General features: G+C 43.4%; 1 protein-coding gene across 2 annotated transcripts in view; it reads right to left on the bottom strand.

Annotated features, from left to right (window-relative positions):
* The window catches only part of DPD1 (Polynucleotidyl transferase, ribonuclease H-like superfamily protein), a 247130-nt gene that overhangs the window by 12386 nt on the left and 208752 nt on the right, over positions 1 to 25992 (bottom strand). For both annotated transcript variants that reach the window (XM_087380227.1, XM_087380228.1), the window contains one exon: positions 9569 to 9863. In XM_087380227.1, coding sequence (XP_087236353.1) covers positions 9569 to 9863 — 295 coding nt within the window. The remainder of the gene's footprint in view (positions 1 to 9568; positions 9864 to 25992) is intronic.

Below are 25992 nucleotides of genomic sequence, written 5' to 3'. Positions count from 1 at the left end.
GGGTAACATATGATGCAAGCTATAAATTATGGAGTCGGTCCAATTATACATTCTGGAGTCAGTCCAAGCAATTCCTCGCAACCAATTTATCTATTAGCTGTCAAAACGACTGATTCAGTAGCTTGCAATCAAAAGAGGTGATAATATGTAGCAAATCATTATAGTCGATTGAAAAAGAGACTAATAGCTACCCTAATGATTAGTAATACACCAGGTCCTTTATCAACTTTTGTATAATACATATATTTTGTAAATGCTGTATATAAATTTAACAAAAATCTTCAGTGTTCGTTTTGTTATGTATCGCCGTTATTCATATCAAAATACCATTCACTACCTTGATTTCTTGCTATTGTTCTCATCAATAAGTATTCCTTTGTGATGTAGGTGAAGTTACATAATTTTTATAGCTAATCATCGTTGATAGAGCCAAATCGACTTTTGATCGAAATAGATGTCCCAGCTTAACAGATTGTCCAATCACCAAATCACAATCAAGATAAATTTTCATACCTCTAGTAAATAATCTAGGGGTTGGTAAATCCATAAGGCCTATAAGTTCTTTTTCGTTTGTTGCATTTAAGCTACATCTTAGAGGCTCAATTGTTAGTGATAAGCTTGCTCCAGTGTCTGATCCATCCAAAGGTATGCTCAAGGATTTCCTCTACTCTGTTCTGTTTAACGGAAAGAAATAGAGTAACTTTCTGCAGAGGTTAGGGTCACAATTATATTGAGGCTTATTCTGCTCAAGGATCAACAATCTCCCTCATTTTTATGACAATCCTTGTAGCTTTTGTAGACCTCTCTCCTTTTATCAGGTTGTTACCTTAACATCCTTTCCATGACTGAACACTTAATTGCATGATGGCCTGGGGATATTTCTAGAGATTCTATAGGTATTTAGGATCATGGGTCAATTATACAAAGTCCCTAATTGCATGATGGTTTGATTATTGATAGTACCATTACATGTCTTCAAGCTGTCTTGATAGTTATTGAATGTTTCAGTGCATTATTTTTAGTCCTAAATCTAACACCAGTAATTAATCCAAAGTTTTAGACAAGCCAAATCAATTGGTGAACCTGAAATCCAATGCCTGGAATTCAAATACATGAATCCATAATCCACAACCCAAAATAAGTGAACCTAGAATCCATATAAATGCAACCCAGAACCCAAAACAAGTGGATTCAGAACAGGTTACAAGTGAACCTTAGAAACCCAACGCGGAACTCGAAACCGTGAACCTTGAGTAAGAGAATCCAGGACCCAAAACTTAAAACCCATAACATGTAAACCCGAAATCCAGAATTAGTGAGCCCATTACCTGAAATAATGGAAACTACAACTCCATAACAGAACACGTGAATCTGAAACTAAAAATCTGAAACAAGTGGAATCAAAACCCAAAACCTTGGACAAGTGGATCCGAAACCCAGAACGAGTGATCCCAAAACTCAGGATAAGAGATCTTGATACACATGGATATTTCTCTCTTTGAGCATACTGCCTTTTTTTCTTAATAGAATCCTATTTCAAAATAAAATTATGAAGGAATTCCATATAAGACAATGTAGGTACACAAGTGGGAAATACTGTCTCTCCCTATTATATCAATGCATGTCACAATCGCAAACATTTTGCATTGCCTCCTTCGAGCATGAGAGGTGGAGTTGACTTGCTTCGCATAGGAGCAAGCCCGGTACACCCAAGAGTTGGCTCGTGTTATACAGGAGCAGGCCTGCGTTATTCAGGAGCAGGCTGGTCTCATCCAGGGGCTCAAACAGGACGTTTCGCAGCTCTAGGAGTTCACCACCATCCGTGCAATCCCAGGGAATACACTAGTTGTTGAGGCAAAGATTGCGAGCATGCAATCTGTCATTGAGGAGACATCTAGATGGGTGGATGTGGCCAAACAGAAACCTGCGAAGGCAACTGTTTCAGCCACTCCCATGGAGCAGCAACAGAGAGCCAGGCTCTCAACATCAGAGTTCGTGGCATCACAAGGACCGAGAGCACACACGAGTGATGCAGCTACATTTGTGGCCACTACTATAGGAGTGACAGAGCATGGGATCGAGAGGCCTGCCGTGTGGGGAGAGACCCCAACCGAGAGGAGCCCCTCCTCATACGATTTCATGATGCACTGCAGCTTTACAACATAGATCGGTCTTATGAGACCATCCATCGATCTCCATAAATGAGGATCTCACCCCCCTATAGGTAGAGGAGAGACGCACTCGATAATTCCGTTCATAAAGTGGGTCTATGATCCCTCTCTACAATTTCATCCACTATAACCCTTTTCCTATTATTGCCACCACACAATTCGTGCATGCCTATGGTCTGCCTTGCCTCCCTTACCTTCCTATTAGTATTATTACGTTGAGGACATTGACTACGTGATATACATCATCTTCCCCACACCTTGCATACCAATGTACAATCCAAGGTGACACGTTGCTAGAGATTGCTCCCTCCATCTACTTGAATGATGGGGATTCGTTTTGATTGTCAACCAATGAACGTTCTTCTTGGCCAGAATCACAATGTGCGAAAGGCATAGGTTCAAACACGTTTATGAACGACAGGATCCAAAACCCTAAGGAAAGAAGGGATCAAGTGTGTGTAAATTATGAGAGAGAGTGCACCAAGCATGTGTCAATGTGTTGGCCAAGGGTGGCTATGGTCACAAAAGTAGCATGGAGGGATCAGAATGACTTTTGCTCCACCTGCTTTCTTGTGGGACAACCTTCAGAGTTACAACACTAAAACTTTACTTTTATCGTTTTAGACAAGCACACTTTCAAGGTATAATGGTAGGCACAAGAGATACGACTTGATGTATGCATACCTGGGATGCAAAAAAACGCAACAAGATTAGGGCTGGAAGGACAAGAAGTGGGCGGTGGTATGAGATGTGCAACTCCTTACATGCCCCCGTCAGGTCACATGGCCTCTCTCCGGGACTCAGACATCCGAGACCCTGTTCTACACCATTTGGAACTGTAATGGTACCTTAGGGTCGGAATCAATGAACTTCTTGGAATCCTATACAAGTCATGACATAGTCTCCTATACGAGACACATCAGAGTCCAGAGCGTCCTCTACTAGTAGTCAACGGTTATACTTGGGAGGCTGCTTACAAGGATGAGACGAGGGACACAAGAGGAGTACGAGGGTTAGGAGGAGTAGTAGTTCTCTACAAGTCTTCTCTTTTGGGGGCCATCTCAGTAGAGAAGAGAGACCCACACTCTAGGTTTATCTGGATCCGGATTCGACACACAGACAGTCGAGATTTGTTCATAACAACATGCTACTCCCCCTTAGACCTCATAGTCTGCCCGAGATATCCGAGAGGAGGCCGAGACATCACCATACGCAGCCCTCTATTAGGACATCATTGATTTCTCGAGCCACGGGGAAGTCCTCCTAGTTGGGGACTTCAACGCGAGGATAGGTGCCAAGTATCATTCCTTGACTTCAGACATGATTCTATTATGCTACTAGACATTCACCTAGAGGATGCACGTTTGCTGCGAGTCTTAGATGGCAGGTGAGCCTCAATCACATCTTATGGACAGGCATTGTTAAATCTCAGCAAGATGCATGATCTCATTATTTATAATGGTCTTGACAGATGGCCTTCTTTGGGTTGCTTTACTTGCTTCCCTCACAGAGGAGGCTCCAACACCTTTGATGACATAATGGGATCCCCTGCCTTTGCCTCTAGTATCATGGACTCTTTTATCACACCACTCCTCTCTCTTGGGGCAGACCACACCTACCTCTTCTTCCGTATCTCCATACCTCACCTCGCAGTACCATACACTCCTCCGATCATTCGCAACACTTATCAGGACATACATTTTGATTGTAGTCTCTCGCCTAGGTACACAGCACACCTTTATACACTTCTCACATATATTTACTTCATACCCTTACTAGAGGATTGCGTTGCTCTGATCACCCGTTCACTCCATGAGGCTGCACTTCATGCCTTCCCTCATAGTACTCGCTCTACTCGCCCACCACCACTTGGGACCGTCCCCTGTAACAATTGGTATGATGATGAGTGTAAGGCTTTGCGCAACCAACTCATTCAAAACGAAACACAACCTTCTGACCGAACCTGAAACGATACGCAACTATCGTCGGTTGGTTCGCATGAAGAAACAAGAATTTATATACCGAAATGAGGAGGAATTACTGAACACTTTGTTTAGTAACAGCTCCAAAGACTTTTGGCGAAGATTTCTAGAGAGATGGTCCCCTTCACTTCTCACCGACACTAAATTCTGGTACGATTATGCACACACACTTTACGACATCCCAAATCAGCCAGTTCCTCACCTTTAACACATACCTCATCCTACTTCCTGTACAATCTTCACTAAGGGTGTTAAGGACACTGTGATGAAGCTTCATAATGCCCGAGCGAAAGATCATTAGGGTCTATGCACTGAATTCATTGCATATGGGATTGACATCCTTACCCCAATCCTAGAAAAGCTCTTTAATGAAGCTATTTGCCTTGGCTTTCCACGCACTTGGACTATTAATATTACCTCACCCACAAGGTAGGGGATCCCATGAGCCCGGGGGGAATTGCAAGACCATTGAGATTGGGCATGTCCATTGTCATGTCCAAGATCTATGCATCAGTGGTTGATTCTAAGGTCAGTTGATTCGCAGAGATGCACGGGCTTAGAGCATATGGACATGCCTCATTCCAACATGATCATGGGACCATGGATCACATTCTCATGCTCACATGTATTATTGAGGAGGCGAGGGCACAAAGACAAAGGGTTTATTGTTGCTTTGTCGATTTCCACAAAGCCTTTGATACAGTTCCAAGAGCCCGCCTCATCAGGCATTTGTAGGACTTGGGTTATGATACGGAGATTATCTGGGCTGTCATGGCACTTTATGAGAGGGTCTCACGTAGAGTTTGGATAAGATCTGGATGGACAGATGAGATTTTAAGTACTTTGGGGTCAAACAAGGGTGTCCTCTATCACTCACCTTGTTTGGCCTCTACATTGATGAGCAGAGATAGTCATGCAGACACTAAGGGGGGCTGGATGCTCTCTTGCTGGCACTCTGATTCAGACATTGCTATACGCAGATGATGTGGTACTCCTATCGCCCTCAGCAGAGGGCCTCCAGAGGCACTTAGACGCACTACAGTCGTTCTATGAGTCGCATGATCTTAAGGTCAACCTTGGTAAAACCAAGGTCATGATCTTCAATATGTCTCGGGTCCCGATGCATCGGAAGCAATTTACTTTTGACGAGTCACCGGTCGATATTGTCTCATCATACACATACTTGGGGGTTATCATTTCCAGACCTATTTTCACCATGAGACCGGCTATGCAGGCACGTCTGAGCAGAGGATATCCCTCATTGGCTAGGTTAGGGAGGCAGAACTTCCGCTCGCATTTTCAGGACCCTAGGACCAAATGCCTACCCTTTGACTCCTTGGTTCGACCTGCGGGGATGTATGGAAGCCCTTACTAGGGGCCGGATCTGTCAGAAATTGACCGGGCTCGTGTGGAGAGACTACCAAGTTCTTATGCTATCACAGATGATTCCCAGTAAGCCGTCAGTTCCTCACTAGATCACCCAGGCTGAGTTTGGATCTTCACCATTGCAGCTCGATGCAGCATTTCAGGTCATTAGCTACTTAAATTGAGTCAGGGCATATGGAGATCACACTTCTAGACGCAACAGATTACCATGGTTAGCATTGTTCTCTTCTATGGCGCAATCAGCACAGCAGGTGACCAGAGGTGTTGGTTTGCGAACACAGTGAGATGGTTTGAGCGACTGGGGCTACACATGGATAGACTTCCTCCCTTCCAGTACAACATTGATGCGTTGTTTTTCCCACTCCAGGGACATGAGGTCAACCAGGTCATGAGTGAGGATCTTCTACAGCTACACACATTCCAGACCTAGTTGGAGCCGAATGAGCTCCTAGTGAAGCTCATCTTCTATAGAGATCATGAAATTAACCATATCATACGGTTAGACCTCCTCCAGCTCCACACATCTCAAGCTTGGGGGGAGATCAGGAGCTCTCCACCAAGACCCAGTTCTACCGTGACCATTTCCTGAGAGTCTAAGAGGAGGGATTCATCATTAGACCCCAGTATCTTGAGGACAGGAGAGTTTCACACGCATTGAGGATCACCATTGGGCAGATGCGGGTTTCATCCCATCAACTGAGGATTAAGACAAGGAGAGCACCATGTATATCCAGAGAGCAACGGATCTGCATGTTTTGCACACTAGGAGAGATTGAGACAGAGGAGCACTTTCTCTGCGCCTGTCCATCCTACTACGAGCTCCAAGGGCAATACCACTTTCTTTATCAGGATGGGAGTGGGTTCGTCCCACTGTCGCGATTGATCCACTTTCATGACCCAAGTCTGCATTGGGCTCTATCTACTTGAGATGCACCGCCATAGGGAGACCTTGCTACCACAGATCAAGGAGCAGCAGGAGGGGACCAGACCATAGGATACAAAGGCTGAATGGACACAGGCGGCATGTCACAGATTTCTATGCATTTGAGTCAGCTCCAAGGAACAATGGGGTGGAGGAGGAGGAGCTAGTTGATATGCAGGCAGTATGGATTGCTGAGAGAGGATTGCAGCGGCTACCTATGACACGGAGAGCGACCAGAGTGCACTCGATTGAGGTCCGACCTATCACAACTTTCCTAAGAGGAGACTGCCGGAGACGAGTGATCACTCTGAACATAGCTCAGCGGGTTCAAAGATCGAGGAGACCATGCCCTCCTCCGCCACCACAGCGTGAGACGGCCAGACATACACAGATCTGAAACATCTTCGCCGCTCATAGACAAGCCACCACAGTGCCGGGTTTCGGATTCTAAGATCTTGTCCCAGTCCCAGCTCTCTTCCTACTTCAGATAGCATATGATATGACATGACATGACATGATATGATATGACATGTTTTGTATTTGATTTTTCTTGAGCTATTGAGCTCTTTATTTCAGCATAGTACTCAGCAAGGGCCTTAGCGCGCCCTTTGCTCCAGCCCTTTGTGGCTTGTATGAGTTTTTTCCCTTTGGTGTTTTCCGCACTTTGTCCCATAGGCCCGTGAGGCCTTCCGCAGATGTTAATATATATTTATTTATTTTCTTTCTCTCTTTGCGCGTGCATGTGTGCTTGAAACAATTAAAGATGAACTAGGATTTGTTGATTGGGTGATTTAGTCACTAACAATAATTAATAGGTTCAACAGTGGTAGTTCGACCTTAATTGATAAGAATAATTAATACGTTCAAGAGTAGTAGTTAGACCTTAATTGATAACAGTAATCAATACGATCAGTTCATTGGGTGATTTAGTGGCTAACAAGAATTGATAGGTTCAAGAGTGGTAGTTAGAGCTTAAGTCCTAGGTGACCATGCGATAACACATGAGATGGCATGCCACCCACATGCATCCCACCATGTAAATATGGAATGAGATGCCACATGACACTATTTAATTGGTATAACCTAGATGAATTTGTCACGTGTCACTTAGGTATGCACACACACCCCTCACAGTCTAGGACAACCAATTAGGTCAGAGTACTCACCCATGCATGCATGTCAATGCATTTTGATGGGGAATATTGTGTCTCTGTCAGATGAGGGGGGGGGGGATTCCCTAGCTTCTGTGTGAAGCCACAATGTTCTTCCTCACGTCTCCTTACTTAGGGTTTCATACATGTATTTTTCAGTTTAAGCATTGTAGCTAATAACTGATAATTCAATCTTTGTGTGTGCATTGTATTGTGGTCGTACTTGTGTGTAGAAGGGCATCACATTCTAGTGAGCGTTCCCTCTTGTTTTCTTACATGGTATTAGAGCCCCAAGCACTTGAGCTGGTATCTATTACCACAGGTCTAGATCCAAAGCAGAAGATCACATCTGTACAAGTGAGTAACACAACACAGCCATCAAGAGCATCTGCAAGCCAAGCAGAAGAACAAAGGATACAAAAGCAATCAAGCAAAGCAACAATAAACAGTCAGTACAGTCATGGGATGGAGCAGTGGTTGAAGAGGCAGCAGACCCAAATCCCGAAGCAGCTGTATAGAAAGACTGTGTGGACCTGCCTTGGACATTGAGATCTGTGGCAGCACGCCTGCAAAAGCAACTGGCTGCAACCATTGACACTAAGTCAAATGACCTGCAAAGAATACCAGGTTGAGAGAGCAATGTGGTAGTAGGACGAGCTTAATGCTAGCATGACCATCAATCATCTCGCTCACTCAGTGATGAATTGTGCCAAAGCAATAATGCGTTCAGCTGTGACATTGACATTTCCATCTGTACCTGCAAACAAGCTTCTGCAATGCCTAGGCCCTGAACATATCTGCAAACCTAAGTCTATCGAATTGAATTGGGTAAAACAGCCCAGAAGCAACAATTGCATCAAAACCAAGGGCAACGAGTGAAGAGGTCCACAGAACCTGCATCTGACATCAAGCAATTCGTCCCTAGCCATGACCAAGCAAAATAGTAACTTTATTTAGGTACACTGCCAAGAGTCAATACATGCGAGCAAAAGAAATCAGGAGTAGCAGATCTGAAGCAAAATACAAAAAAGGCAACACGGTAGTTTGTAAACCACATGGTCACAGCGTCCACTCAAGAGGTTAGAATGCCACAGATGGACAGTACAGCCATGTTTTGTGACAACGAGGTTGTATATTACCTTCTAGAAATCATGTGTTTCATGCCACAACTAAGCAATTAGAGGTGCACTTTCACTTCTTCAAGGAAAACATGAAAGCAGAGCAGCCAGATCTGGTCTTTTGTACCGCAAAACAGCAAATTACCTGATTATTTCACAAACCTGGGAGGAGCTTTATATGGTGCAAAGACAAAGCATTAACAGAGTATTAACAGTCGATGGCGCTTTTGATACAATCTGTGGACCAACCCATGGATGGATTTAAATCTGGCATCATCTAAGCTCAGCTAGGATAGCCTATGAATGTACTTGGCTAATAATTTTGAGTGGTACTATCACATCATCCCTCTTATGGATTCAGACTCGTAACCTTTCTAATCTACCTTAATCCAGAATCCAAATCACTTAAATAAGAGATAAGAAACTTCCTGATTTTTCCAAGTTCTCTTTTGTGACCTATGTTAAGCCAGCTACGACAATGAGCTTTTTCTTATGACTTCAGAAACAATCACTTTTCGTGGGATGTGTTCTGGTGATTCACGTGCTGCGGGAGAGAAATTTCGCAGGGTATGGAATTGTGGTGTGTGTTTGTTCTCATGATAAGCTATGAGATGGAATTATTTGATCACTTAGTGGCTTTTCTTAGCTTTAACTGAGGATAGGGACCACTTTTGTTTGGCACTTTCCTAATGGATCGATTTGATTTTTAATCCCAATTTGAAGAAAAGAGCATGACTGCAAAATAGCATACACTATTTACAAGATGTTCAAAATCGCCTTTTCTTGGTCTTATGCAAGAGTAAAAAACATTGATAAAAGCTGAAATAAATTACATTACCTGCAAATGTAGAAAGCACATCTATTGAACCGAGCACCTGACTTGTCATTTGAATCTGCTCTAAAAGAGAAAGAACCTCTTGTTTAAGACTCGTTAAAATCTCAGCTTCACGCAGTTTTGCTTTTGCAAGGGCTTCATGCCTTTTTATACCATTGTCAAGGAGGCTTGCAGTAACAAAGCATTCAACATTTTCACGAGTCTTACAGTGACATTGATAATCACTTGGAATCACTGCATCCCTCAACTCGTCCTTCCTTATGCTTATGAAGAGCTCACCCATTTGGTCTTTCCCTACCTGTATGTAGGGATGGGGCTTTCAGGTTCTCTGACTCAATATTGACTTAGGGAAGATATAAAATTCATCAACCAGATCCTTTCAAATCTAACAGATGTTTGAAAAAGCAGACACACAAAAGACATAAAATGTACTCTTGTATATAAGCCATTGTATATACACATACTGTAGGCTAGGTAGCATCTAGAAGAAAACACATTAAGACTTACACCAACTTAGCATAGCTCTGAGATATAATCTGTAACAAAAGTACTTAATTTTAGATACAGGTAGTCATTTTGTATGTCTGCTTCATTACATCATACAACAGATTATGCCCTTAAAAAGAAAAGGTCAGACAAGAAAAAGAAAAAACTGGCTCGTTTTACATGAATTTCTAAGTGTATTATTATTATTTTAACCGGGAAAGAACTTATATGCATGTAAAAGATTTCAAAGACCAAACACTCATAAGCAGTCCTTTTGAACAATAGAAGTTGCATGTTTTGTAGAAAAAGGCGGTCGATTTGCATTCTTTGTAAAATATGGGCACACATCTTGCAGCACTCTTTTTTTGCTTCCACAGAAGCCCATTTGAAATAATAGAAGTTGCATCTTTAAATTAAAAAGCAATAGAGTTTCACATGTTTGTAAAACTGTGGTACAGTTTGCAGTATTCTCTTACTAGGTTACTATAAGAAGATGTTCATACAAAACCTACTCAGCATGAGGCAAAACCTGGATAAGTTATAGTGAATGTTGTTTTTGCAAAAACTGCCACAGTCATGGCCAGAATTGGAGAGGACTATGTTGCACAAGCCAATGGCTCTTGCACAAGGGCGTCCAAGGAGAAGCCGTTAGCTCTAATTGTTAACCAATCCTAGTGTTGTAAGAGAGAAAGGGCAGCTATATGGTCTGTCCAGATTGCCTGATGCAGGTGAGCTCTCTAGGGTCCCACTGCACCTTTCTTTTTTTCCCATGAAACAGACTTCCATTATGTATGAAAACCCCCCAAAGAGCAAAGTACTAAAAGCATCAAATACACCATGTACACATGAGAAGCCTGAGAGGGTCAAGCCCTAATCAAATGAAAGAGACAGGATTGAGGCTGAAAGTGCCACCTAAAACTTAGGTGGGACCTCAAAAAAGAAAGGACAGTCTCTCCCTTCCCAGAGGAAACTAGTCCTCCTAGCAGCAGCAGCCTTGGAAGATCCCTGCATTCTCAGCCAGATGGCCATGAAGGTATGTATTGTATCTGACCACATACTGGCCAAGGTATGAGATAGGTGGACCTTAGAGCCATCAAGTCTGGATCTCCAAATATGCCAGGCATGTGCATATATATATATATATAATATTTGTGTATGTATGTATGTCCATCAAGGCATGTGCATATATATATATATATATATATATATATATATAATATTTGTGTATGTATGTATGTAGATATATGCACATACACATACGTACATATACATATACATACACACTTTGTTTTTTGGGGTGAAACCACTGTATTCATATCAAGAAAAGTTTTTACAATGAGAATAGTCTAAAGAAAAGACTATTCTGAAAAATCAAAAGCAGTGGGAAAACACCTCTAAAGATGATACATCCAAGTCATCATGATGAAAAGCATCATATAGAGATTGTTGTAACAATTCTCTAAAAAACTCATAAGGTTGGAGCTGCCCCAAGAACACCTGATTTCTCTACTTCCAAATGGTCCACAGTGCCCATAATCTGGCCCAATGAAAAAAGAGTGAGTATTGGGCATGTACGGTAGTAAGATTGCCAAAGATCCAGAAATATTTCCCAAAACGATGACTAGGGAAACACAGTTGAAGACAATGGGAAATACGGTCCAAGAGACCTCTGGACTGAGGACAAAGCCATAAAAGATGTGGAACGGTCTCAGAAGAACTGAAACACCTCAAACAATGAGGATTTGCAATCTTGTGCTTCGCCAAAGTGACACCCACTGAAAAAACACCCACCAAACATCTCCAAAGAAACAATCTTTGTTGTAAAGGCAGTTTATTTCTTTCCTGCTCCTAGCTTCCTAGTCCCCACAAGCTTCAGCTCAAGCGTGAGAAGCTACCTACCTGCGAATCATTCCGTACAGCCACAGTTGGCTGTTCCGTACAGCTCGTTGGCTGTTCCATACACAACTTCCGTACCAGTGCAAATCTGCTCTCAGCTCCCGTCCGTACAGCAGCCCACGCTTCAGTTCTTGAGGTGCCGTACACCCTGTGCCGTACGCCTGCTCCCTGATTCCGTACATCTGCCGTACAATCAGCCGTTCTGTTTGCCGATGTACCGTACTGTTTGCCGCTGTACATACTTGCAACATCGTCAGTCGCCGTACTGATTCTGTACATCGATCGCCTTCCGTACAGTCGTCGTACTGATTTCATACAGTCCGTACCTGTGTAGTACTGCACCGTACCGCAGGTCCGTACCAGCTCCCGTACATTTGTACACCTGCTCCACACGTGCGAACTCTATTCCTGTTGCATCAGCACCGCACAGCCCGTACAGTTCGTACATCAGCCGTACAGCTGACGTCAGTTGTCCGTACAGCTGTACAGTATGTACTGTACGGACTGTTGCTGTTCTTGAGGTCAGGGTGCCTTTACAGGGTACTCTAGAAAGGTGGTTGTTTGCAGAGCTTTCATTGCAGGTGAACATTGGAAGGAGTTTTTTATGAGGCATTGGTGCAGAGAGCCATTGTTTGGCCTGCATTTTGGGAGCTTTTGCATTTGTTGCACAAAATTGCTGAAATTTGGGGCTTTTAGTTCATTTGCGCCTTTCAGGTGCAATTTCTTGCAAAAATTTGGGGCTTTTGCAATCACACTGCAATTTTGCAGTGAAATTTGGGGCTTTTGCAGGCAGAGTGCAATTTGTGCGACATTTGGGGCTTTAAGACCATTTGCCCTCTTTTGTATGCAATTTCCCACAAGAAATTGGGGCTTTTGCATTTGGGTTGCAATTTTGCAGGTAAAAGAGCATTTTGGAAGTTTGCAGACAGTTTTGGACTCAGTACGAGTCAAATTGCAGACTTTTGCCACCTTTTGCAGATTCTATTTGCAGATTTTTGGGCATTGAGCAGAGCATTGTGGTGCATTTTGAGCCTTTGACACGCTGTGACAGTATTTGTCACTGTGGGCATATTTTTCTTTGCAGATTTTACTTGTGCATCTTACATCCCAGGAAGGGATTTTACTTGTTCAGTTTGCTGTATTTCTGAGTTTATCTGGCAAAAATGGCACATAACAACTCAAATGAGGTGTTCGGGGTTCTCACAGAGGAGGATAAGTTGGATGGCACCAACTACTCCTTGTGGAGTTTCATGGTTCGAAATATCTTAGTTGGCAGAAATCTTTGGGATTATGTCAATGGAGATGAAGAAAGACCAGATACAATGCCTATACCTGTCACCCCTACAGCTGGAGGCAGGGGTAGAGGTACAAATACAGCACAAGTAATTGGAGCAGGCGCTCCAGGAGCTCCCACAACAGAGCAGAAAAGATGGGACTGTAGAGATGCACTAGCTCTTTCAGTAATTTCTCTTTCTGTCAAGAGGTTCATTATACCTCATATTCGGTCATGCAAGACATCTATGGCAACTTGGGTAATACTGGAGAGTATGTTTGCAGCAAGAAACAATGCCAGAGTTTCCTTTCTGAAGCGAGAACTTTCCCATACACATATGGAGGAGGGAGATTCCATGAATTCTCACCTCACGAAGCTTCAGGATTTCAGGGAACAATTGCTGAACATTCATTCCGGATTCAGAGATGATCTCCACCACTCTGAACTCTCTTCCTGAGTCCTATCTTGGTTTCCACACCTCGCTGAATTTGTCATTGAGGGGGGGCAGCAATCCTCTCTCCTTTCACGAGTTGGTAGGACTTCTGTTGCAGGAAGAACAAACACGCAAAAATATGGCAACCCGGACTGGCGAGCATGCTATGCTCTCTAAGTTCAAGCCCAAGGGTAAAGGGCAACATAAGCCACATGCCCATCAGCCCACACATCAGCATACGATGCATATCATAAAGTAGCTTATGCAACCAAGCTGCCTCACATGCAGCCATTGCTGCACCCCTGTACTCAGCCTCTATGCTCGACAAGGTAAATGTAGGCTGTTTCTTACTGCTCCAAGTGATTGCAGCACTCCCAAAGAGAACACATATCCACTGGTAGATCATCTATCAGAAATACTACCAGCCTAATCAGCATCAGTGTATCCATGGAACTGTATCTGAACCCTAGTCTCATAAAATAGTCCATACTGCATTGTGGACTTCACTACCTCAATATGCGTCTAGCTGCATCCAAATCAAAAGAAGCTGACGTGTAGACACGACCCGAGGAGAAAGAGTATCCACATGCCCAAAATGAGTGGAGAAGTGCTACACACATAAATCAGCAAGCTCTGAACGAGATGTTGACCAAGAACCATCAAGCATCCGGATCTGACAGATATTGGCAGCCTGTCTTTTGTAGTGTAAACTCTTGAAAATTTGCTTGGAAGAGCCGTCTTTATCCAAAAATGCCCATTGTTTGGATTGAGTTTTCCATTTACTGCGATCATTGGATTGAAGAGAGAATTGAGCTTGACATAAGAGCATGCTTTCCTCTGAAGACAAAGGGCGAAGATGAGCAAGCTCAATCAAACTCTGATGAGTAAATTTGGCATGTGCTACAGTTTCCTTGTGGCTTGCATATAGGATTTGCCATAATCTCGAATAACTGCTTGCATCCGAGCAACAAAAGCCTGCCAGGCATAATCCAAACCAATGCGTATCTGATGAGAGAGAGGTTGAATAGCATCAAAGACCAAGGCTTTAAAGTTAGCATGCTCCAGATAACTATTATTAATCAGCAAAAGCCTTCGGCAAGGCAATCTGTCAGTGGGAAATTCATGTAAGGAAAGCCTTAACCAAAGAGGAGCATGATCCGAATGTGTGAAAGTATGATCAACCCAAATTTGACAAGTAAAGGCATCACAATGCTGTGGATCAATCTGATACCATCTGTCCAAGCGTGTCCGATAAGAAGATTGAGCATTATGCTGAAAGGTATAGCCCGGAAGCATGGGCTGTAATTCCTTCCAGAGATCAACCAGGCGCAACTGAAGCAAAAAATCAGACCATGCATGTGTTTCAGAAGCCAACATATGAGTGTGGCTTGAGGTGTTGTCACCCGATTGAGGGGCATTATTAAAGTCACCACAAAATGAAGGCATGTTGTCGCCATGGATAAGTATGCATGGCAGCCCAGATCAAACCTCTATCACGAGAAGATTGGGGGGCATAAACTGATGCAAATTTAAAAATTTCCCCTTGAACAAGGCATTGAACAATAATCCATCTACCATCGGTGATCATTGAGAGCCACAACAGGTTGAAGGTCGTGCTTTACCAAAAAAGCCACACCAAAAAAGGACTGCTCTCCAGCATAGAAGATATCATAACCAACAAAATGGCCTATTTGACCAGCATACATATGCTGATTATGCTCTTGCAAAGCAACTATATCAGGCTGCAATTGCCTGATATACATCCAAACCAGTTTCCATTTGCGACCATCACACATTCCCTGTACATTGAGAGTAACACACTTCAGATGATCAAGCATATTTACAGTTATGGGACAGGTATGTACAGCTTCGGGCCTCTGCCCTGGGATGAAACATCAGCCTGAGGAGAGGACAAAAGTGCAGCAACTTCTTCAGGAAACAAGGTCTGATTTGCAGTCACAGCAGCCCAGGTCAAGCCAACACCAGAGTTTTCAGCAGGTGTTTTCCCATGAGAGGATGCACCACTCCAAGTCCGAGAAGGCAAAGGTCGCCTAGGGGAGATCACTTTGCGAGGAGTTTGCCATCCATTAGTCAAAAATTTTTTCCCCTTCCCCTGAGGTGGAGAGGACAAAGGCACAGGAAAAGAAGCATTACCATTTGAGACAGCCGGGGCTTTGCCTTTGTCTTGAATAGAGAAAAACTGTTTGACCCCTTTGTTTTTTACCACAGAAGAGGCATTTGCATTCTTATTCAAAGACTGAACCATTTCAGCTTCCACGGGCATCCGTGGAGCTCGGGAAGGGCATTGTGAACCCATGTGCCCAAATTGCTTGCATTCAAAGAAAGCACCTGCGAACATCCCCCACTTAAGCTTGTAAAAGGCACTCCCCATGGAAACATTATTCACAGTAACCAAATATGAAGCTGGAGTGGGATGATCCGTATCCCACAAAATGCAAAAGTGATTCGAATTTCCATTGGGTCACGGTGGACGTACCACCTTACAGAGGGAAGCTGCAATTTTAGGTAGAAGAGAAGACAAGCATTGAGGAAAATCCACAACTTCTACCCAAACAGGGCAATAATGCCGAATCAATGCCTGATAATCCCAGGTGGGAGACTAGGGCAGGGCATGGACCATTTGCTGGCCATGGAAACCGACTTGTCTTTGTGAAAGGTTTTCTCATAGGAATAATCCGCCATTCGAGTTAAGAAAAAGGCTTCGAAGCAGCAACGCTCTACAAGGAGGAAAGCACATCAAGTATAAAACTGTACGGATTTTTCCTGGCTGTACGGACAAAATTGTACAAATTTTTGACAAGACGATAACTTTTTTTTTGCCCCTGACAACAAAATTGTACAAATTTTCCCGACTATACGGACCAAACTGTACGGACTTCCTTGGCTGTACGGACAACATCGTACGGATTTGGGCAGTATGATTTTTATTTTATCCCCTCCCCGCCGAATTTTCTGACAGAGCGTACGGACACAAAACGGGCATCAAACAGAACCTTAAGGGTGTCAAACTAAGGGAGAAACAAGCAGCTGCAGCGTGGGAGCACGAGGGCTAGCACGGGATATCTCTCTTACACACCACTCACACTTTTTTTTTTTTTTGTGAAACCAAGAAAATTATAATATAAAACATTCATTTACATCAGGGCAGTGCTCAAAAAGAGAGCCCTATCCATCAGACACACACTCTTTTTTTTTTTTTGTGAAACCAGTAACTATATTATAAACATGAGATCAATGTACATGACATTAGACTCCAAAAGAGAGCCTAATGGAAGAACTCAAAAACACTCAGAAAACACTTCAAGGCTAGTAGCATCCAAGTCCCTCGCAGCATAACTATCATATAAAGATTGCTTGAGGGACATTCTGAAGAAAACATATGCCTGAGGAAACTGTTGTCCCATCCTAGAATGCAATCTCTGTGTCCAAATAGTCCAGAGTATCCAAAAACGAGTCCCGTGAAAGAAAAGGAGGAATGGAGACATCTGGGATGAGAAGCATCCAAACATCCAAAAGAGTTTCCCAAATCTGATAGAGGGAAACCGAAGCCGCAGCAAGTGAGAAACATGAGTGATCAATAACCGAGAGTGCGGGCAAGACCATAACAAATGGGGAACTGTCTCACGGTGATGAGAGCAACGGGGGCAGGAAGGGGAAGCAATGCGACGTGCTGCCAATTTCACCCCAATGGAAAAAGCTCCCACTATACATCTCCAAAAGAAAAGCCTCTGTTTCAATGGCAATTTGGCTTTCCAAAATTTCTTGAGTCGTGATTGCCACCAAGATAAAGGCCTATCCAAATTCCAAAGAGTGTTGGCATGCTTATCAATCCATGGCGGTGGAAGAAGAAATCTGTAAACCATCGAGGAGGCCAGATTATGCATTGAAAGCGAACAGGTAGCAGGGGATAAGGAAGTCAGATTCCAGTCCAACAATCTGTCCTGTACAAAGAGTGGAGGAACAGGAACAAATGGCTGCAACATAGTTGTTAGTGTTCTCCAAATGGGCCGATGATGCAGACCCAAGGGGAATGTCCTGCAAGCTTGTGGGAATGAAAGCACATAACCATGTTGATCCACAACATCTCCAACAAATCTTATGCCCAGTTTCATAAGATTATATGCTTTAATAGGTGCCTGTAAAGCAAGAGGCGATTCAAACACCTTGCTCCAATGGATGCTTTCCAAGCGAAAAGAATTACCATGATGAGAAGAAGCACATGTCCATTTAGCATAAGAGAGAATTCTCTTCCAATCATGAATAAAAGCAGTAGAGACAGGACAACCAGGAATTTTCCCCTGAAATGTGGTCATGACTACTTCCCAGTGATCTGTAATCCAATGCCCATATGCATGGGACGTCATGTTTCCACACATAGCTGCTAACATAATGGCCCATGGCTGTTTTTGCTGAAAAAAATCAGCAACACACACACACACACACACACACACAAAATTTTCTTTTTGGATGAAATCTTTGATTAATTATATTATATGAGTAGCAACCTCAAAATAAGGTGCTACAATTACATCAACTGAAAATTTCAGCATATGCCAAAAAGACCTCATGATCTATGCAACGGGTCTGCAAGCAATCAAAGAAAGATTGCTGCAGAGAACGCCTAAAAAAGCCAAACAGAGAGAAAGTAGGATCACCAAAGACTTTACAATTCCTATATGTCCATAAAGTCCATAGTGCCCAGTAGCGAACCCAAACGAAGAAAAGATGAAACTCTGGTCTGGATGGATGAAACCCAAATAGCCACAAGAACTGCCCAAACGGAACAGATGGAAATCTCGCTCGCAGGCGCTGTCGAAGCAAATAAAAAAACTCACCAGAGCACGGACAATGCCAAAACAAGTGAGGCACAGTCTCCGAAGAAGCAGAACATCGGTGGCCAAAAGCATGAGCGATGTGTCGATGAGCTAAAGTTGCTGTAATCTTTTCCTCCACCACTTGGCTGGGCGATGCATTCGCCAAATAGAATCACCTCTCTATGAAACCCAAGGTTGAGGCAAAAGGATTTTATACAATGCAGGTATAGTAATCTAAGATAGCCTCAAAGAACGACAAGAGGACCCTGGAGAAGACGAGAAGAGGACCCTGGAGAAGTTAAAGTCCAATCTTCCAGCCGGTCTTGGAGTTCCAAAGGAGGAATCGGAATAAAAGGCGAAAGCATAGAAGTAATTTGTCGCCACAAAGGACGATAATGAGAGCCCAATCCATATGTAGTGGCTGCTAGAGAAAAGGGGAGCACAGTATTAGCATCATCTATAACATCAGCAACCGAGGTGATGCCTTTAAACGAGACAAAGTAGGAACGTAAAGGTTCCTCTAAAGCCAAGGGAGGCTGAAAGACTTTTGACCAGTGAATGCTTTCAGCTCTCAAAGAATTTCCAAGCAAAGATTGCCGTCCATTCCATTCCAGATGAGAAAGAACATGCTTCCAGTCAAGAAGCGAGTGGGAGACAAAAGGGCAGCTAGGCAAAGTGCCATCAGTGCAGCCAAAAAAGAAATCCCAGTGATCGAGTTGCCAATGACCAAACGTAGAAATACTGATATGAGTGACCAGAGTCCTAATCATAAGAGCCCAAGGTTGATCACCTTGCAAAAATTGCAGCAACATTTTCCCCCTGTGGTCAAGAATATGCACATGAATATCTGTGATGTTCAATCCACCATGTATCTTGGGAGAATAAATGTGATGCATTGAAAGTAGCCTGAGACTTTTTCTGCCATGTTTGGATTGCCTGAAGATTTCCATAAAGATAGACGTGAAAGATGTAAGATCTGCCTTAGTGAATATGATCAATGGCAAGTAAAATTGAATATATGCCACAAGGATGGACTGCACTAATCGAAAATGAACGTCAAACACACACACACCCCCCCCCACACACACACACACTTTTTTTTTTTTGGGTGAAAGTAAGAACATTATATTATGAAACATCCATTTTACAACAGGGCAATGCTCAAGAAAAGAGCCAACGCCAACATAATAGACCATGGCTACTCTTGCTGAAAAAAAATCTTGAGCATAGTGACCTTTCTTACCAACCCCCAAAATTGATGTTTAGAATATTCAAACCTCCATTGGATGAGAAGCAATAGCATAGAATCTAATACAATAGCTGAAGACATAGGATGATGCTCCTTGAAGAGAGCTTCACGCTGATATAAATTTCGTCCAAATCGAACGACGGAGCAAAAAGTTATGAGCAAAATACTAACAGGGGGTCAAACTGTCATGAAAAACACCTACTTCTTCTACTGGTGCCGACTTGGGAGAATACTACCTCCATGCTTAGACTTCATCAACGATTCAAGTCCCATAGAGGTCGCCTAGGAGGGAAGGAAGACCTCCCTTTGTGGCTTGGGAAATAGAGAAACCATGTATGCACAATGAGTGGCCGAATAGAAAACACTTCTGAGCACTTTGGAAGAGAAAACAATGGAAAAAGGAAAGAGACAATCAAGTGAATATTTAGCATATTCCATTGCAATGAAACTATTGGAGATATTATCACATATATTCCTTCTTGGAACAAAGCCATATTGCCAAGAATGAAGACCATCATGAAGAATATCCTTTATCCGGTGAACCAACGTTTTGGCAATAAGTTTATATATAACAGGCATCCAAGTGATGGGCCTCCAGTTAGCCATAGTCTCACATAGGAGTTTTTTGGACACAAGCTTGACCAGACCATGCTTCCAAGCTGGAGAAGGATGTTGATGTTGCCAGGCTACATTAATGAGCTGCAAGATTGGACTCTTCAATTCAGCCCAAAAGGCTACAAAAAATTCGACTGTCAAACCATCCCAGCCGGGGGATTTATGTTTACCTAAATGTTTGAGAGCATCATCCAATTCAATATTTGAAAAAGACACTTCCAACAATGAAGCTTTTGGCAAAGAAACAATAGGAGAGACAAGATCAATAAATTTGCTCCAAGTCAATTCAACCTGAGGAGTAGAAGAAGATGGTTGAGAAAAAAGAAGCTGAAAATGATCCAGGCATTGATTTTCTAGCCGAGATAAAGTATGCGTCCAAATACCATCCGATTTTCTGACTCTCATGATAGATTGACTTTGTCTACATGCATGTAAATTCCAAAAAAAATATTTTGAGGAACAGCCCTTATCTAGCAAAGGCTTAACTAGCCCTTTTCTACCATTTGAAAAGCTTGTGTTTATCATTGGCATCAATTATGGAAGAAGCACAAGACAGTGAACCCTGTTCAGAAGCAGAAAGGGACCTTTGATGGCTAATTTGTACCAAGGACTGCTTTTGTGATTTTCCCCACTGGATATGATGCCAGGTTTCTGCAATGTACCATCTTCCATATTCCTTAATGACATTTTGGATGCGATGCACAAAAGAGTTCCAAGCAAAGTCAATGTCCTCCCAAGCATGTGATAACAATGGCCTGCAAGCCAATCAAATCATTTGCTGGAATTTTTCATGAGAAAGATATAATTGATTGACCTATAAGTGTCTGACTGGAGAGAGCTGCATATCATCCAGAGGCATACCAAATGAAAAGTTCAGCCAAAGAGGAGTGTGATCAGACAGTTGTTGAGAATAGTCACTCCGCATTTGACATGTATAATCATCATATTGTTGAGCATGAATAAGATACAATCTGTCAAGCTTGGCCCAATACTCTGTAAAAGCATTATGATGATATGTAAAGCCCAAAACTGAAGGGTGAGTTGCTGTCCATAAATTTGCAGTATGAAGTGATGAAATCATATCTTCCCATTGCTGAATGAGTGGTATTGTCTTTCCAGTGAGAAGAATTATTGAAATCACCACAAAGTATAGCATTAGTGGACCAAGGATATTGCTTGATGGAATCCCACATTCGAGCTCTACAAGCTGAAGTTTGAGAGGCATACAAGGAACCAATTTCAAAAATCTCTCCATTGATCATCCATTGAATAATCATCCATCGGCCACAAAGATCATTATATGCTACACTGGGCTGCAAATCATGTTTGGCTAGAATACACACCCCAGAGAATTGATCAGAGCTTGCATAGAATATATCATATCCTGAAAAGAACCCATGTTGGCCAGCAAAAGAATGCTGATGATGCTCTTGCAGACACACAACATCTGGATGAGTTGTATTTACATAGTGCCAAAGGAGCCTCCATTTATTCGGGTTGCAGAGGCCCTGTATATTGTAAGAAACACATTTAAGAGAAGCACGCATGAAAATATGTACAAGAAATGAGTAATTCTCAGAAAGAAAACGAGGCATCAAGCCTCTGCCATTGCCTCAGGGTCTTGCTGACCCTCAAAATCCTATTCCCTGACAAGATCATCTTCTTCACAAAGCGGAATACCTTCTTGACTGCATTGACACATGCCTTTGAGATTGGGCTACATTGAATTGATCATGCATTGGATAATCATCCATCAGCCACAAAGATCATTATATGCTACACAAGGCTGCAAATCATGTCTGGCTAGAATACACACCCCAGAGAATTGATCAGAGCCTGCATAGAATATATCATATCCTGAAAAGAACCCATGCTGGCCAGCAAAAGAATGCTGATTATGCTCTTGTAGACACACAACATCTGGATGAGTTGTATTTACATAGTGCCAAAGGAGCCTCCATTTATTCGGGTTGCAGAGGCCTTGTATATTGTAAGAAACACATTTAAAAGAAGCACACATGAAAATACGTACAAGGAATAAGTAAACCTTAGAAAGAAAAGGAGGCATCAAGCCTCTGCCATTGCCTCAGGGTCTTGCTGACCCTCAGAATCCTATTCCCTGACAAGATCATCTTCTTCACAAAGCGGAATACCTTCTTGACTGCATTGACCCATGCCTTTGAGATTGGGCTATCAGAAGAGGTAGATGGTTGACCAGGAGAAGGAGCAGAAGCATCCCACTTACGGAATTGGGCAGGTCTTTGTTTGAGAGGCACTGTCTTCTTTGCAGTCTCTTTTCCACATTAGTCTTCTGACCTCCTTTATTAGATGGCTGGGGAATGGCAGCTCGAGGAGGAGGATGAAGGATAGAGGGACACTCAGAAGCTAGACCAGGCTTTGGGGCACCTTACGAGGATGGAGGCGCAATGGATATCACGTTGCTCAACACCCTGGAAGAGACGAGCTTTCCTCTCACATAGGATGGACGAGGTGATCAGATCTCTTTGAGGGCATCCCACTTTTGCACGGGGGCTTCTCTTTAAGGGTAAGTCAGCCATCCCCATCACTGATCCGAGCATTCGGCACACGTAGGCAAGCTCGCGCTACAATGTCCCAATACGAGAACCACCGGATATGTCTTCCTTGCCTAGGCCCACCACATCCATTTTGTTCACTGCACAGAATGTATGGGCTGCACCATGTCAGCTCCGCATCTTGTGTCCATGGGGTCCCCTCCTTTGTGTATCGAAAGAATGGTGGTGGTACTCCAAGCAGTGACATACTGCATGATTAAACATCTTCACTAAGATCGGGGCCAAAACCTCCTACCTGTGTGCAAAGAACTCCGTCCGCCAAAGCCCCTCATGGTCCTAGACTTTCCGGTAACTACCGCATACTCATGATAGGCCACACACTGGCCAAGTCCTATGGGTCGATGCTAGAGAAAGAGATCAGCTCATATACAAAGGCACATGGAAAGCGGGCATTGGGATAGGCTAGATTTCGGTGGTAGCATTCCAGCCTTGACCACAGCTTCACCCTACGAGCTGTCATCGAGGAGGCAAGATCGAGATCCCATAAAGTCTACGCCTACTTTCTGTTGGAGATAAGTGCACACTAAGTGTACTATTTCCCTAGTCTACATTTGTCTAGTCTAGTCTTTGTGTCTTGAGTGTGTGCCATGTGGCACCTCTACAATTATCCCATAAGCACTCTTGCTCTATGTCTTGTACTTTGGCCCATATATTCATGGGTCACATCATTGCAATCTATCTAGCTTGTGTCTTGTCTACACTCATCTACAAGGTAACTCCTTGTCTTTCAATCTTGTTTTTATTTTACTTCTAGTTTTCTAGTTTCTAGTTCTTGCCTTTATATTCCTACATGGTATCAGAGCCATGTAGATCCTTCTTCTCTCTCCTCATTCTGCTAAAGCCATAGCCGCACCTCTCCCAGCTATCCTCTGCTTCTACCCCGATCTCGTGAGCTGAAGGAGCCGCCTCTTCTCAGATTTCTGCCCCGCTCAGCTGGTCGCCATCATCTCCGAAACGGGCTGCTCCTGTCTACCCTGCCACTCTCTGCGCCACCACTTCTCTCTGCCAGATCTGTGCGCCAGATCTGCAAGCCATTGCGCTGTCAGATCTGCTGCGCTCAACGCGCCATCTCTCCCAGATCTGCGTGCCATTGCTGCGCAGTTCCGCTCTCTGCCAGATCTGCATGTGTGGCGCTCCGTTCGTACCATCGCTGTACCAGACCTACTGCTCCCGTACTTTGGCCGTACGTTGGCCGTCTTCGTTGGCCGTCTTCGTTGGCCGTAAGAACCTGCACCCACTGTACCAGCGTTGTACCTGTGAGCTGCCGCCCCTGTTCATGCTGAAGAGCTGCCCACGTCTTCCCTACGGCATTGCTTTGGAGCTGAAGAGTCTACAAGTGGTGAGCGAGCCGGCTTCTTGGATCTCTTCTTTCATTTATTTCTGCAATATTGTAAGGGAATAGACATTGCCCTTGCATCTTAGCAAGAGGTAAGACCTTCCCACATGGCCTCTTCCTCTCATTCTCTCATGTCTATCGACAAATTCAATGGGTCCAACTTTCATACTTGGCAAATCAAAATCAAGTGCCATCTTATGAAAGAAGGTCTTTGGGACGTTGTTCACCGTGCTACTCCCGAAGATTCCAACATTGAGCAAGTTGTCACTGCCAAGAACGACAAAGCCTATGCTATCATCTTGCTCGGTCTTGGAGATGATTACATCCATCACATCTCCGACATACAATCTGCTTCTCAAGCATGGATCACTTTGGATACCCTTTTTGGACCCCGATCTAAAAACTCTAAGATTGCACTTATGATCTCATTCTTTGATCTACATATGCAGGAAGGAGCTACTATAGCCTCTCATGTCAATTATCTTCGCAGTCTTATGGTTCAGCTTGCATCAGTGAAGTCCCCCATCTCCGAAGATATTGCTATTGCTGTGCTTCTCAAAAGCTTACCTGACACCTATGCTACTCTTGTCACTACCTTCAAGTATCACAATAGTCCTACTCTTGAAGTGATCATCAATGCTCTCCAAGAAGAAGAAAGAACTCAACAACGAAAGGTAACTGACACTGCATTTTTAGCAAAGAAAGGAAGTTCTAAGGTAAGAAAGCCTTGCACCCATTGTGGCAAAACTAATCATATGGAGAAGGACTGTTTCAAGGCTCATCCATGCACCATTTGTGGCCGTGATAATCACCGGGAGAAGGACTGCTACTCCAAACCCTCTACATCAGCCCCTGCATCTACCTCAGCCCATGTTGCTGCAACATCTCCATCAGCAGATCTTGCTGTTCCTTCCTCATATGATGAGAAGTGGGCTTTCTGATTACTTCATATTTCTTGTCTACCACTTTGACCACCGATGATGTAAGTTAAGGGGTTCTAGTGTCTTACTCATTCTGCTTTTGGACCTGAGGAGGGAATGTCTCCAAGGTCTATCTGTTTGTCTACAGTCAGTCTTCTGTCTATCTAGTCTTGTCTGTCTATCTATTTGTCTATCAATCTGACTGTGTTTTGTTTTAGATCCATCTTGTCCGTACCCTTGTGGACCCATATGAGGATATCACTTGAGGAGGGGTGTCTCAGGATCTTTGTCTGTCATGTCTTCTATCTTGTCTCTCGGTCTATCAGTCTTTATGTCTGTCTTCTAGTCTTGTCTTTCTGTCTTCCTCCTAGTGTCCACTTAAGGAGGGTGTTGGAGATAAGTGCACACTAAGTGTACTATTTCCCTAGTCTAGTCTTTGTGTCTTGAGTGTGTGCCATGTGGCACCTCTACAATTATCCCATAAGCACTCTTGCTCTATGTCTTGTACTTTGGCCCATATATTCATGGGTCACATCATTGCAATCTATCTAGCTTGTGTCTTGTCTACACTCATCTACAAGGTAACTCTTTGTCTTTCAATCTTGTTTTTATTTTACTTCTAGTTTTCTAGTTTCTAGTTCTTGCCTTTATATTCCTACACTTTCTAGACTTTTGGAAGGCCTTTGACGCAAACCTATGAGCCCACATGATTTGGAGACTCTGGGAGACGCCAATACCAGGAGTCATGATTTGGGGGTTTACGAGCGTACAGGAGCCAGTACGAGGGAGA

This window comes from Dipteris shenzhenensis, chromosome 10 (genome assembly GCF_047967505.1).
Source record: "Dipteris shenzhenensis isolate YYH24624 ecotype China chromosome 10, Dip_SZ_1.0, whole genome shotgun sequence".
Taxonomy (NCBI): domain Eukaryota; kingdom Viridiplantae; phylum Streptophyta; class Polypodiopsida; order Gleicheniales; family Dipteridaceae; genus Dipteris; species Dipteris shenzhenensis.
Note: the sequence above shows the minus strand (reverse complement) of the source record. Positions and strands in the feature narration are given on the sequence as shown.